The sequence below is a fragment of the Hibiscus syriacus genome, unplaced genomic scaffold, assembly GCF_006381635.1.
Source record: "Hibiscus syriacus cultivar Baekdansim isolate YM2019G1 unplaced genomic scaffold, ASM638163v2 tig00110159_pilon, whole genome shotgun sequence".
Classification (NCBI taxonomy): Eukaryota; Viridiplantae; Streptophyta; class Magnoliopsida; order Malvales; family Malvaceae; genus Hibiscus; species Hibiscus syriacus.
Window position 1 is genome coordinate 476,421 of NW_024062607.1, and position 15,051 is coordinate 491,471.

Consider the following 15,051-nt stretch of genomic DNA (forward strand, 5'->3'; position numbering starts at 1 on the left):
TTCTTCTTAACTATATGCATATTCTCGAAGACTTTTTTCAAAAAAGAAAAGAAAAAGAAACTCAGTTACTATTTTTTTATGTTATCCATTTTTTTGTAAAATATATATTTTTTAAATATATATATATATATATTTTGTATTCAACATTTACCCAAATCATATAGGGGCCAGAACATTAACCATAGACAGACATTGCAAGTGTAAATGCCATTCAAGTAATAATAACACCTTATAAGTTTTGATTATATTAGTATTATTATTGATTTAACATTTTAAAGATTATGAAAGTTGGGGAGATTCACAAATGTCATATCTACAACATCCTGTTGGCTCAAAAAAGGCCTAACCTCTGCTTAGTCCCCTTCAGCCCAATTCGTCCTAGGTTCTCATGATCCTTTTTTCATGTAGACTTGGATGAAAATGCATAGAAAAAACAACCCACTTTACCAACAAAGCAACCCTAAAAACACTAACTGCATCATGAAGAACACGTAGCCCATCGACAGCGAAAACCTAATGCCATGTTGGATATATTACTTCTTTTGAAACGAATTATGCACAACCCCCCGCCCTTTTGAACAATAATAATACACTATCTTCAATTTCACATTGGATCAAGGCCCTCCATCTTGGAGACCTAACCGTACACATGATGATGATTGCACTAATACTATATCAATGTTGGCCCCAAAATAAAGGAAATTAAGACAAAATATGACAACTTGTGTGCAAACTAGGACTTGTCACATTAATGCGTAAAGGAGAAAAATCAAGGGAAATGACCAAAAGAGCTTCTACATTAACTAAACAATATGCAAATGCAAATCAGCAAAGGGATTAAGAACGTCAACAACTTCTACTTCAACTCAAGAAAACATGATTCAAACTCTAATATTCTTTTACTAAAACATTACCAAATCTTGAACAAAACATTCAAGTAATTAAGTTAAACTTTATAAACCCTTCTAACCCTAACAAGTAAGCAGCCCTCTTTCATAAGAAACCCCATCAAAAGCTAACGTTGCTAGTTGTTTAAACGGAAAAAAGGAGCTTATAAACGGAGAGTGAGATCAACATTTCCAGATTCATCAACATCAGTGCTGGGAGATGAGGTCTCGGTAGAAGAAGAAACTGTACTCGTGATGAAACCCTGTGGAGCAAAGCCGGAAGACGGACGGTATTGGTGTTGGACATGGAAGGGGTCGAGCCACTGGTCTAGATACGATGCACCGGCAGCAGCAGCTGGGTTGGTTTTAATGGCGAAAGGGTTGTTAACCTGTTGCTGAAAGTTGTATTGTTGGGGGGACAGACTGATCTGGTCATGGTCACCGGGGAGCTTCCTTCGAGACGCGGCTCGTTCTTGCCTGTGGGCATTTTGGTGGCCACCCAGGGCTTGAGAAGTAAAGAACTTCCTCGGACAGAACTGGCAATAGAAAAGCCTTGGAACAGCAGATGGTAAAACTCTTTGAGGGTGTTTCTTGGCTGAAGACGGCTCGGGGTGATGATTGAAGAAGTTGTACATCGAAGGGTCCGCCATTGGAGTTGCGGGAAAACAGAAGAAAAGGATCAACAAAGAAAGAGCCAAAGAGGTGTGAAGGGAAAGGGAGCGGTTCAGGGGGGTTTATATGGGGTTTATGGTTTTTGTTTGTATTCACGCCCGCCAAAGGCTGGCAGGATACGCGATGATTGGCAGTGAGCTGGTGGACGGATTTGCCCTTCTGATTTTTGGAATATGATCCATGCAAAACACATACAATAGGGCTGCGTGGCCAATGGATATCTCTGAACTGGTACTCATAAAACTTCATGTGAAATGTGCACATGTAGATGTGATGCCATGCAAGACATATATTTTGATCCATGGGTATGCATAACTGAATGTGAATATTTTCAGGTTTCTTTCTATTTTCATAAACTCATCCACCAAACCCAATAGTAATCCTTTAGATCCATTTTGCTATACACAACAAAGGGAGGAGTAAACTAGAATATTATAGCAGGAAGCTTAACGCGGTGTGTTGTTTCACATGTTAAGCATTAGTTGTCCTATGTTGAGTCGAGTACATATTTAATAAAAGAAAAATAGTCAGCTTGAAGATAATATTTATTTAAAATTTTCTCCATCTATTAATAATATATACCCTATGCAGAAACAGTTGCTTGAATTCGAGTGGTTTAAGGAGAATAAAATCTCTTTGAGTGGAGTACATAAAGAAGGGCAGAATGGGGATGAAATGGATAAAGAGAATAAAGGACGATAAGTTGCAAAACGTACATCTCTCCTCATGAGCAAGATATGTGAGAGACAGCGACTGACTGCTCCAATACAAATATTCCACTGCTCTGCTCCCTCTTTGTTAGTTTCTGTGAACATCTCAGCCTTGCCCTCCCTCCGTCTCTGTTTATGCAAAGCTATGTTATCTAAACTCATGGCTAGGATGGATGTAGGCTCAGCACACACACACAGAGAGAGAGAGGTACAACGCATGAACTTCCAATGGAAAAATATGATCAGAGGTTGTTACTAACTCAGCTACGGAGTGACATAATTTTGAGAAAAACACAAACCTCATTGGGAAGAAGTTCTATATTACTTTAGTGAACATAAAAAAGTAATTCTATAAGGAACCTTGTTACAATATGATCTACCACTATGATTACCCCACCAAAAATTCTTCGAAGTGAAAATCCATTTGTTCTGCTAGGTTGGCATGGGACATTGGAAGCATAATAATAAGAGCCCAATCCTCCTTTCTTTGCCACTTTAAAGGATGATTGCCATCACATCTAAAGGTAAATATTCTATCTAAATTGAATTATATCGAATTGGAATTTTTTTGTTAATCTATAATTATTTATAAAAATTATAATACATGATTGGTTTTTTTAATTATTTAAAATCAGATAACTTAAATAACTCAAAATCATTTTTTAAAAATATTTTCTTAATCAAATTTTATTATACCACGCAATGAAATATCTTGATAATCCTTTTAGTTTCAAACACCATGTATTAATTTTACCCTCTTCTGGCCATATATCTCGTTTAATCTCGTCAAGAAGCACTACATATAGTAGCTATCAGGCACCGTCAAATCTTCACTATTTTATGTTGTCCCTCCCTCCGCATTCATTTCACTTGTTTTGGGCAAGGATTTCAAGAATAGTTACTTTCCAGGGAAGACGAATATATACACAAATATACAACGCTGAAGGAAGCCAGGCCAAGCCAGTTTAACAATGTTTTTAACCCGTCAAATTATTTGAGACTAAAGAGATATATACAGATTGATCAGGCCTAGTGCCATTTCGAGATGAGATGACTGAAACGAAACAACTGTGTACAAAGTTGGCATAAAAAGCATGCCTCTACGACGTTTTAGTCGGAGATATCAAAGTATCTTGGATCGTCTGGATAACGATATTCCACGTTCAACTGCCATTAGACATCAATAACCTTATTAGAACAGACAGGAAGCTGTAGAATATAAAAAGACCTGAGACGAGTTCGTTTTTGTGTTTATGCATATGTATAATGTAGGAAACTGGATTACCTTGCTCTCATCTGCATCCGAATGACGTCGAGGGAAGACGACTCTAAAGTCGTTGTACAGATAGAACTTCCGGTCCCTGTTCTTGTCAAAGTAGGTCTTTTGTGGAACTGATCCTGGATCAGATTAACATCTCTGAAATGACTTTGAAGATTTCTTGGGGGAAGGGCAAAGAAATCGGAGATGAAGAGCGTATCGTAATGAACCAGCACCATCCGTATTTTTGTTGATCTTAACACCTCCATGAGAAACTTTCCAGTCAGCTTTCTGACATGCATCCCTGCAGGTGTACTCCTTGCACCGATCATTGTCGCCGCCAATCATTTGTATTGAATCCGAGCCTTCACTGCCTTTAACTTACCACTGTTCAGCCCAGTAGAGTTGGGACTACAGGATGCTAGTGTAATCTTCTGGCGCACGAATGTCTACAAACAAGAGAAAGATCTTACAATCAGAAACTTCATTGTTTGTTATTTTCATTCAGATTGCATTCAATTATGGGGAAGCACAAACATTCAGAAAAAATAAGCATCCGTGATAGCAACGTGATTCCGGAACTAAATCTTCTCATTACATCTTAGTCGATCCGTCTTATAGAATAGAGTTGATCTTGAAGAGCAAAGGATTAGTAAGGCATATTTTTATCACTTTTGTTACATTCAGTCTCCAATGGCTAAAGAAAAAGGACAATCCAGATTAAAAGTTATATTACCTTGGTCCCAGCTGGCATGTCACTCAGATCATAGTTGCAAAGGAACGTGTGAAGAGGTGTTTTCTCTGGGTTGCTAAGAACCTGCATAGGAACCAACGAAGAAGAAATATAACCCATTTCTGATATAATACTCTAAGCAGGATAAGGACATGATAAAAATGTTTATAGTTTGATGCAATTTATGAAATTCAAAAACGAATATGATAGGGAAACGAAGAACCAGCCACTAGAAATGGCCAAATTCTTGTAGGATGTCAACCAAGGTTCCACATGCAAATCCAACTAAAGTAAAAGAAAAGCATGATATAGAAGGCTAATAAAGAATGCTATGAATGCTCAAAAACGGACTAACAATTAGTTGAAGGCCTTTTTTTGTTAATTATAATTTGAGTTTCAACAGAAGATATAATGTTGTAGAACTTGACTAAAGCTTATTTCATAACATCAAGACCCCAGATTCTAACTGGTTACTTGACAACATCAAGACACCGACTAGCAATTAGTGGCAGGCCTTACCAATTGTATGTGCCATTTCATAGGAATATGCAACCGGCTTCTAACAGGTTGTGGTTCATCATTGCTAAGGCCTCTTTTCAGCTTCTGATCTTGACATTTATTTGAAGATGAATTCCTTGAAAGATATATGTATGCATAATACAGGAGAGAACGATCTCCATCCACACTGGTTAATTACAGAAAACGGAAGTTTCTGTGATTTTGGCGAGAAGCTCCCTCCAGTTATGCTTAGAACAGATAAGAAACCATCAATCTTCTAAGCAAACAAGACATAAGTAGTAAACATATGAGAAAGCAGTAAACTGTGAATGAAAATTTCCTATTCAGACGCAGAATAGAAAAAATAACCGACATGAATTTACAACTAACCTGACCGTGCTTTCCAGAAAAGAACCTTCCAGACAATAACGACTCTTCAAATGAACCAACCAACGACCTCCAAACAGGAAGTCCACCCAAGCCTTTTATAGATCTCATACATGGGGACGTGAGGGCTGGTTTGTGACAGGAAGGCCAGCCCACTCCAGCATCATTTTCAAGAGAACAACAAAATTCTTTGTGCAAATAACTGATATCTTCAAGTAATCTGCTAGAAATCTCAAACTCCTCTTCTTCAGTAAATATAATACCAGAGTTAAAACTTTCAACTGAATGCTCTAAATTCTTTAGAGTTGAACGACAATCATCAATATCTTTTTTTAAGATTTATGCGTCCTCCAGCAGCTGTTATCCTTTCACTGAACTTTGGACCAAGCGGTGATAAAGAAACAGGTGAAGTTGCAATTCGGGGGGGACATAGATATTGCTCCACTTCGGGCCTTATCTTACTTGATTCATGGGACTGATCAGTACCAGACGAATATGAAAAAAAGACGAGAAAGATGCGATTCCTTGTTTTTCAGCAAAGGACCATCTGTAAAAATAACTGAAGCAGTTCCCCCTTTGTTATATAGATTGTTTCCATGTTCAAAGTAGCTTGACAAAGACCAGGATGGTGTCGTGAAATTAATTTTGCTGCCAACATTTGCTTTCTTATTGTCTTGTGGATCAGAATCCCTGTGCTTATCAGCTAAGGAAGAGGAGTTTACTTGGGTGCTGCTGTAGCTAATGTCAAGAGGGTCGCCCTGAAATTTATCGGAGAAAAGCATGCTATTTAATGGAGACAACAGTCGCTTCCTGACTAAAGGCACACTAGACTCTGTTTCATTAGCTCTGACACCAATAGGAGAAGAGTGAACATCACTAGGAGCTCCCTCCAGTACATATGATTCAAAACCCACAATCTTAGAAGCAGGGTTTTGGACTTTCAATTCACTTCTAGGAGGAGCAAATGATCCAACATCATTGGAATAGCCAATTTTCAGCCCATGAGCATTGGGTGAAGCATTTGTTTTCCCTCCAAGTTCGAAAGAATCCTCTGACAGCTCCAGAGTTTTCCTTTGAAAATATCCAAGTGAAGAGCACAAGGAACCACCAATGGTCTGGTTAAAACTTCCTCCGCGCATACAATCTAATCCACAGGTGCTGACGCCTGAAAACTGTGGCGGGCTTTGCGAAAATGTATCTACAAATGCGGCTTGACCTTCATCAGAAATATCATCCGAGGGAACTTGCGGCAACCCCATTGTTAAAAATGTAGAGAATGGTGAACCAAGTGAAGTAAGTGGAGCTGAATAAGTTATTCCTCCTCTTCCTTGCTCACACTTTCTAGCCTCCATTACTTTTCTACAATGTTGTATTTCCTAATCAATTCTAATTATTCAAATTCATCTAGAATATAACAAAAAGAGAATCAAGTCTCCTAGTTCTTGCAAATTCATTGAAGAGTAATGAAACGATTCCTAAAAAACTAGTTCACTAACACGAAGACAATTAAAAAGCATTACTGATTTCTTCATCCTTCTCCTCCTCCCTATATTTTCAAACCAATCAAAAGCTGCAGTTTTTTGCTTTGTTTGCTTTTTAGGCATTCTCACGTGCTCAGTACTTTGAGATTACCAGTTTGTTGTTTAATTTAGGGTCATCTAATATCGGAAAATGAACTTAACATCGAGGAATTATATATATATATATATATATAAAGGATACTGACTATTATTTAATAGGCTTAATTAGAAAATAAGTGACTAATAGGTGTTTAGTTTTTTATTCATCTAGATGTCAAACGTTACTACTCTAGGTGTATCAACTATAATGCTCGTTAAAAAACTTCATTAAACGGCGCATATCACGTTATGATAATTTTGAGAATTTTATGTTTAAAAAATAAAAATAAAGTTTTTCAAATTTTTGGGGGTCCTTTTTAAAATATAATATTTTTTAATTTTTTAATCTTAAATAAAAATTTTAAAATTATCAGAACGTGACACGCGTCTTTTAATGATAGAATGTAACCGTCGTTACGGTCGATGCACCTAAAGTGATAACATCTGTAGTGTTAGACATCTGGATGAATCGAAAAAAGTTTGGGCACCTATTTAAGAAAAACGGTATAATTTTTAAAATCAAGTAGTTTTAAATATATATTTTATAAAATTTAATTATTTAAAATAATTAAAATAATCATAACCAAAGTTTAAAAATTTTAATTTTTAAAGTTTAATAATGGATGCATTTAATGGGACGGACAGAGTATTAAAAGAGTGGAATTTTGTACTTGTTATCACAGCTAGGAAGTATGATATTTGTGATTCATCATATTTCACTGCATTGTTGATTTGTGAGTTTTAAGTCACAAATAACCTAGCATTTTATTAAACTTAATTTATCAATTTTATTAATCCCAAATGAAATTATTTTACTCTATTAATTCTACTAGACTTGTTTTGATAAAACATCAAATTGGTTAAATTGAAAGACAAAATTGCGACTCGACTCCACCGTACGCTTGCCTTATTGTCATTTAGCTAGATACTGTGGAAGCTTCATGTTGATGAAGAAGCACCGTTGTGAGTTTGTAGAGCTATTTGATATACGAGAACGTGTTGTCGTTAATGTCATAAATGCCCTCTTGGTGGGCATCGTAGCAGACACAAGGCATCGACCTAGGCCTAGCCCTACTTGTGGTCCAGACAGTCTTCCCAATCCAATAGTTATGTGGGCTTCGATAAAGATCAAATTTGTCTACATAGTCATAACACAAGCTCCTCTATCCAACCACAAACGAGAGGCTTCTTGTCTACCGGTGGCAATGGTAGTTGCAAAAGATTAGATTTGAAGATATCGTTGCTACGGATGGCAAACGGGCGGGTCGGGTGCGGATACCCCCTCCCCATCCCCATACCCACCTAATATTTTTCAATCCACCACCCGCCTACCACCCATGATGGGTAAAAAAATTTATATCCACACCCGTCCACGCGGGTACATTCTCAAATCTATCCCCACACCCACCGAGTCGAGCTAAAATATTGTTGAGCTCACCTCGAACTCGAAAACTTTAAAAGTAGGCTCGACTCGACTAAAAAACTCGCGAGCTAAAAATTATCAGGCTCAACTCGAACTCAAAAAAATTTCAAGAGCTCAATTGAAGCTCGAGACTCGAACTCGATTGAAGCTCGATCCAACTACCACAAATTATAACGTAGGCTCTCCTACAGTGGAAAGACCTTAGGCGAGCGCCCCTCCCAAGTGCAATGGAGGTCGCTCACCTAGGCCATGAACCTTGATGATTGTCCATTGACCTCGTCCATGTAAATATGTTGAAAGGAGGTATATGCCTTTTATTTATAATGTCAAATATGTGGTCTACTCATGTACTTCCCTAATGTGGGATATTGCTCCAGGAAAGTAAGTCTAGCATTTGGTGGAAAGCTGAATCCGTAAAGATCACATTATAAAGATCAACTTACCATTATAAGTTGCAAGAAAAAATAGTTGTAGTGTTTGTTGACTTGAGAGCAAACATTAGGTAAGCACAAACATAGACATGACAAAGAAACAGAAACAAAAAACTCCAAATTCGTTAACAAAACCATCATGGACTAACCTAATGGTGGAATGTTGAGAAATTTGGTGGGTAAAATATTCCCATATGCTGTTGTAATGCAGAGTTCAGGCTGCAAATCTCTTAAATCGGACAAGAAGGTCTTCTATATAAAGTAGAAAAAAATACTTCTTATAAGCAGGTTAGGAAAGTTATTGGCTTTTATATAGTACTATATCTCACAAAGTATAAATACTTCTAGCCTAAGTTCAAGATTATTAGAACAATATGGCAGTAAAATCAGGCTAATTTTGAAGATGGAGTAATAGAGTGCAGTTCGAATTGAAACCTGTTCTATTTGTGAAGATGAAAATTGAAGTGGGTACTCCATGTCTTTCAGGTTTGACAGAGAATCTTAACAACCCAGTAAACTAGATGAAAGTCGGTAAATTAGTAACGTGAACTACAGACGCAATCAAACCCATCAAGATGACTGCTAAATTGCCCTCTTTGTAGACGACAAAAGCAAGCTCTATCATCAAACTGATGAAACGAATATTAAATTCATATACCTCACATTAACACAAATGCATAAACGTATCACTAATATTTGGTTAAATTACAAGTTATATCTTATAAAATATTAGGATTTATAAATTAGTCTCTAAAATTACACATATATTCATAATGGTCTAAAATTTAATGGATATTTAGCTGGGCGGGCGGATGCGGGGCGGGTAAGGTCTCAAACCCATTACCTGCCCACTACCCGCGACGGGTACCACTTTCTAAATCTACACCCGCCCACTACCCACTAAAATTATACCCATCCCTACCCCAATTGAAACGGATGCAGTGCAGAATCCACGAAATTGTACCTATTTGCTATCCTAATTGTTGCCACTCATCGTCAACGAAGGGAAGTGGTAAAGTCAGCAATCTACGCCGCAAACTAACTCTAATCACGTCTTTTACGGGGGGAAAATGAAAGGCAAACGCTATCTATAATTATGATTGATTCCAGCCGTTTTAAAACCCCATTGCCGCAAGAAAACTTCGGTCGGCGGTTCCGCAGCACCCCAACCTCGCACACACGTCACTAACAAATCAACCACCTTCTTGCTTTTTTATTACTCATTCCATACCATAAAAATCATTTGATATGTCAAGACTAGCTATTAAGATGTCTTATTCAATGTTATGCATTTTTGAAGTTTAAGATTTAGGATTCTAGAGTCAAAATTTTAAACTACAGATTCAAAATTATACAAACTTCAATTCACACCATCAACATACAAATAATAATCCTTTCAACAATAGTCTTGCAGTCCAACAACAACTCATTCCTTCTGAAACTTGGTATTTTAAGAAGTTATTATGGTGAATATGAATCATCATCTTAATATCATACCATGAAAACTTAGATATAAAAATACCAAACTAAAATTTAATTTCCATTACAGTAACATGGAAGTGGGTTGTTCTGAAAACAAAACATCTAAATGGGGTGGTTGGTTTGTACAGTAGCACAAGTTAGTTGTGATTGGGTCCTACTCATACCCGAAACAGAAAAATGAAAACAAACAGATGACGGTGTTGCAGGAATCAAGGGATTGCACGCTTCTCATTTCATCACATCTCTAGCAAGCCAACCCCTTTTAGATACTCCTCTTCTCATTTTATTTTTTTCATCACTGGTATCTTATTTTTTTTTACAAATTCATTTTCTAATGATATATGGTAATATATTCTTTTTAAATGATTTGGCTTCAAACAGTTTAATCTATAGATATACATGAACTTGTTTATATTTGAAATTGGACACAAATAAGAAAATATAAACAAACAAGCGGAAGTTTCAAAGCGGTTTTCAAAATCTCTTTGTTTATGGCAGCGGTTGTCCGACCACCACCTTGTTATTTTTAGTTTTAGTTTATCGTATTTACAATAATAATTTCTTTTGGGCATTTTTCTTGTAAAAGGTATCATGACTATCGGTATTTTTAGACTCTCGGTGTAGATTTTTTATTGGTCTTCTCGGTTTTTTATTTTCCTTGCATACATTGTTGATTGTTTTTTCGATGTCTGATTCCTTTGTTCATTGTACAAGACGTTGGTTATCGCATATATTTGGTGGATGAAATTGTTGTTAAGGGGATATCGCTTTTTCCGGTGGTCATTTTGGTTATTCTTCAGGTTTCTCTCCTTCATGTCTGATGCTTGAAGTCGTTGGTGTTTTAGTTTATTGCTTCATTTGTTAATGACTTAATGGTTTTTTTTATCAAACTATATCTAAGCGATCATTGTTATATTTTATTTTTAATAGTCACGATTATATTTGTTCAGTCTATATTTGACAAGACATTTGTTGATGTGGCTTTCGATTAATAAAATATTATTATTATTTAAAAAAAAATTGAACACAAGTATTACATTGTAGATTGTAATTATAATAAAATATTTTAAAAACAAATTTTATATTTCATAAAGTTTGAGATCTATTTTATGTACACAAAAAGTTCAAAATTAAATTCTATTGCTTTTTAATCTAAAAGTCTTTATTTAACTTACATAGCTAATATTATTATTAAATCGTGTTCAAAATTTCACTTATGCAGTTAAATTAATATTATAAGCTCAATAAGTATACTGGCTTATTTCTTTTATTCTAAAAAAATAAATACAAGGACTGAAGATTAAATTTACCAAAATGTAGGACTATAGCATATCTTGACCGATTGCATTGTTTCAGTGACTTGTATTGGTTTTCTTTTCTTTTTGTTTTTTTAATATTTTATTTGTGTATTTGGAGGTTAAATTATGGTTTTGGTCCATCTGATGCACTTAAATTTTGGATTCAATCGTATAGTTTTAGTATGCACTTAAATTATAAACTCAATAAGTATACTGGCTTATTTCTGTTTTTAAAAAGATGTTTTCCATCTTCTTCCTCTTTGGCTTCATTGGCTGACCTGAAGAATCCTACTCTGATGATCATGCTATTAGAATTTAGAAGCCTGGAAAAACATTTTGAAAACCCACTTTTGTCTGTCTCTGTTCCCTATCCCAACACAACCAAAGCCGTTCTTTTTTCTCAGAACACATTAATTATTCTGACAACGAGAGAGAATCTATTCACTCTTTAACGTGGCTCGAACCCAAACCCCCTTCAAAATAATGTCAACTAACACAAGCCCTAGAAAAGTCTCGTAGATTCGATCAATGGAAGCATATTTTACAAAGGGTATCGAGCCCCCATGTGCAGATGTTATTATTAGATAATAGACACTTGGATGCCTTGTATTTCTTTTCATATTTGTATCTACTTTTGGTCATCTTCAGCCTTTAGATGATAAAATTAAAGTTTAGAATCTATGCAATAATTTGTGGCACCACTTTCCCTCTCACAATAGTTGTATAATATTTGAAGAAAAAAACCAAATAAAGTTGGGTAACCAAAGTTCTGGTACTTGCTTCCACAACACAATCTCTCAACTCCTCAAATTTTGACAAATTTTTTCACTGCTTTCTCGTACAACATTGTGAAAAAGAACTAATGTCCTCATCTAATAACCCACCGGGAAACACCTCGGTGGTTTCACTTGAACTTGGTGAAGTAGGTTGAGGAGGAGGACCAAAGACAGAGGTGTCTTCCACTGTGAAATCAATACAACTAGCCATGCTGCCTGCACTACTTGTCTGACTTTTTCTACAACCAAGTCTTTTAGCTTTTCTCTTCCTTCGAATCACCTTGAAAACTAGCCATTCCCCCTCGAACATCTGCAATATAGAAAACCCATAGCCAATATAAGCACTGCTCTTATGAAAGCTTTATTGGCGGCTGCTATATTTGCAGAAATTTGTTACCTGTGTTGGAAATAGGGTTTCTGCTGAGGCAGCAAGGTGAAATTGATGCAAGAGCCACCGAGTCTTGGACTCATTTGAACGCTTCTTTTCACAGAAAACCAAAGCCTTTCTCATCCCAATTACTTGATTGGTTCCGGAAGCTAAAATTGGTTTCTCTTTGCCTATGGACTTCCAGTAACCACAATCAGCTACTCTCTTGCATTTATTGTTACTGTCATTTCCATACCTCCTGCTAAAGAAATACTTGTTTTCTTTCACATCACCTGAAACCCACACAATATTAACAATGATATATATATAGGTTTGATACTAAAAGCATTAACGTTGAGAATGAAACGGATGGACAGACTAACCAGGCAGACTCCATGGATTTGTCTGCAGAACGTCGAACTCGGGAATGACAGAAGCTGGTAAAGGAAGATTCAAAGCTTTTCTCTTCAAGTAATGAACCACAAGCTCTTCATCCGTGGGATGAAACCTATAGCCAATGGGCATCTTCACCCCTTCATTTACAACGAAGTTTTGACCTTCCATGCTAGCTTAAGCTTGTATGTTTTCACTTATCTAAATCCCACAAGTCCCACAGGCCAGGCCAAACGAAAACCGAACTCGAGCTAGCTTAGCTGATTGAAATCAAGCGAAGAAACCCATGTACGGATAGAGAAAAGGAAACTCACAAAGCAAAGAGAGAGAAAAAAAAAAGGCAAAAGAAACCGAAAAGGAAGACTTGTAGGGAGAAGGAAGACTAGAGAGGTTCGTTTTATATATAGGAGAAATGGGTATTGGCTAAAGTGGAAACAACTCTTCTTATTTCTGACTCGGAGAGGCCGGAACTCATTCATTGACTGTAATAAAACAAGTAACCCTCCACATTGCTTTATGTTGACGGGTCTTTTCTTACACAAACGTGTAAGAAATCCTTACCGTTTTTTGGTCAAGGACCTCTCCCTGCTCCTTTTCTGCAACGACCCCACTTTGGTGCCAGTTTTCTATTTTGAGTGGAGCCCTAAAGCCCTCCACTTCCATGGTCCCACCCAACACATCATCCAATGGCTCATATCATTTTTGTGATACGTGATATTTTCATACATTCCATCCCAATCGTCCATTTCAAATACCATCAACTTCATCGCATTATGATTAGTTTAAATAGTTCACCAAATCCTCATAAGAGATGGATGAAACTTTTGAAAAATGACGAGCTTCCGTCTTTAGTGGTTAACAGATTTCTTCTTAATTCCCTCAACTTTGATTTTTGTATTCAAAAGAGGGCAACATCAAAGATTTTTTAAAAGGAAAAGAACGATAGTTGTGGATATCATCAATTAGAAGTGTCAAACGAAAACTGTAAGGATTAACTAAGGTTCCTTGCGGATGATGAAAGGGAAAACCTTCTAATTTACCCAAAGTGAGAAGTGGGATCCTTTTGTTTCCTAAATTGCCTTGAAGTTGATAATGAGATGAAGATTTTGTTGTTAGATTTTTATGTTTCTGGTTAGCCTGCAACTTAATCATGCGGATGGGATATGGTTGTTACTTGTTACTGTGTTGTAATTGTAAGTTTTACTGGCTTAAAACGGAAGTTTTTGCCTCTTTCTTTACTCCCCAACTAGTACTAGATTTACTTCATAATTTTGTTGGTTAATAAACATTAATTATCATTTATCTTTTGACTTTTCTGTCTTTTTTTACAGCTTCTGTTCCCACTAAATTTTAACCGTTTCCCACTGCATAGTTCAAATAAAGGTCTTACGAGGAAAGCAAGTAAAAGTAAAATATTCCATGAAAATTACGTACGCCCTAATGTATCTTTGTTTTCTACAGCAAGTTAGGTAAAAGAATAATTTTAAGAAGTTCATATGAAATATCAAATCTAAGTAAATTATTATTCTTTTACTTGTGTTGTTTGAGCGTTGATTTTCCTTTTATAAGACGTGGGATTCAATTCGAAGTATTCAAAACATGTGATACATGTGAACGTAAAATCATTCACTAAAAAGGATTTTATAATATTCAACTGTTAGCAATGAAATGCATAGCTCATATTTTGTTTATTGGAACTGAATGAATATCAAGCAACCCAATTGTCCGATTTAAGGAAGAATTCCAACCAAAAACGAGTGCCCCCATTTCAATATAATTAAAGACTAGTCATCTTCATGAACAGCACCATAAACGACAAAAAGCAAGCAAGAATAAATAAATAAAACACAAGAGAGAGAAGTCTATCCCAGTTTCCATCCTTTCTTAATCCAAGCCTACTCAACCATGATCATGATATTGATGATGGACAACATCCCATTATTAAGAAATCCCATGTATCTTTTTTAGTTACTTAATACAAAATTTTAATATACTTCTCTAATTTTTTTAAGTATTGTTTAAGCGAGTAGTCTCGTATTTTTCTTATTTTCTTTTGATTTAGATCTAAATAAACATAATATATTTTTGATTTCTTTCTTTATGCGTATCTTGACGCA

The 15,051-nt window shown here is 36.0% G+C and overlaps 2 protein-coding genes, 1 non-coding gene and 1 pseudogene across 3 annotated transcripts; all 4 read right to left on the reverse strand.

Moving 5' to 3' along the window:
- Positions 1 to 1,051: 1,051 nt before the first annotated feature.
- On the reverse strand, positions 1,052 to 1,537 carry LOC120216164 (zinc finger protein KNUCKLES-like). Its single transcript, XM_039213667.1, has one exon. The coding sequence runs from the start codon at positions 1,535 to 1,537 to the stop codon at positions 1,052 to 1,054; it is 486 nt and encodes a 161-aa protein (XP_039069598.1).
- A 1,842-nt stretch (positions 1,538 to 3,379) lies between these two features.
- LOC120216165 lies at positions 3,380 to 6,497 on the reverse strand (annotated as a pseudogene).
- Positions 6,498 to 8,318: 1,821 nt separating this feature from the next.
- Positions 8,319 to 8,479, reverse strand: LOC120216278. The gene has a single exon (XR_005525036.1). It is a non-coding gene; the product is annotated as a U1 spliceosomal RNA (small nuclear RNA).
- A 3,739-nt stretch (positions 8,480 to 12,218) lies between these two features.
- On the reverse strand, positions 12,219 to 13,449 carry LOC120216221 (NAC domain-containing protein 83-like). The gene is made up of 3 exons (XM_039213709.1): positions 12,925 to 13,449; positions 12,572 to 12,834; positions 12,219 to 12,484 (listed from the first exon to the last, which is right to left on the reverse strand). The coding sequence occupies exons 1-3, from the start codon at positions 13,103 to 13,105 to the stop codon at positions 12,224 to 12,226; spliced, it is 705 nt and encodes a 234-aa protein (XP_039069640.1). The 5' UTR covers positions 13,106 to 13,449; the 3' UTR covers positions 12,219 to 12,223.
- Positions 13,450 to 15,051: the final 1,602 nt, after the last annotated feature.

Coding starts and splice junctions, on each gene's coding strand:
- LOC120216221 (XM_039213709.1), bottom strand. CDS start 13,105: ATGGAAGGTCAAAACTTCGTTGTAAATGAAGGGGTGAAGATGCCCATT. Junction 12,835..12,924: donor AAATCCATGGAGTCTGCCTG/GTTAGTCTGTCC, acceptor TGTGGGTTTCAG/GTGATGTGAAAGAAAACAAG. Junction 12,485..12,571: donor AAACCCTATTTCCAACACAG/GTAACAAATTTC, acceptor TCTATATTGCAG/ATGTTCGAGGGGGAATGGCT.
- LOC120216164 (XM_039213667.1), bottom strand. CDS start 1,537: ATGGCGGACCCTTCGATGTACAACTTCTTCAATCATCACCCCGAGCCG.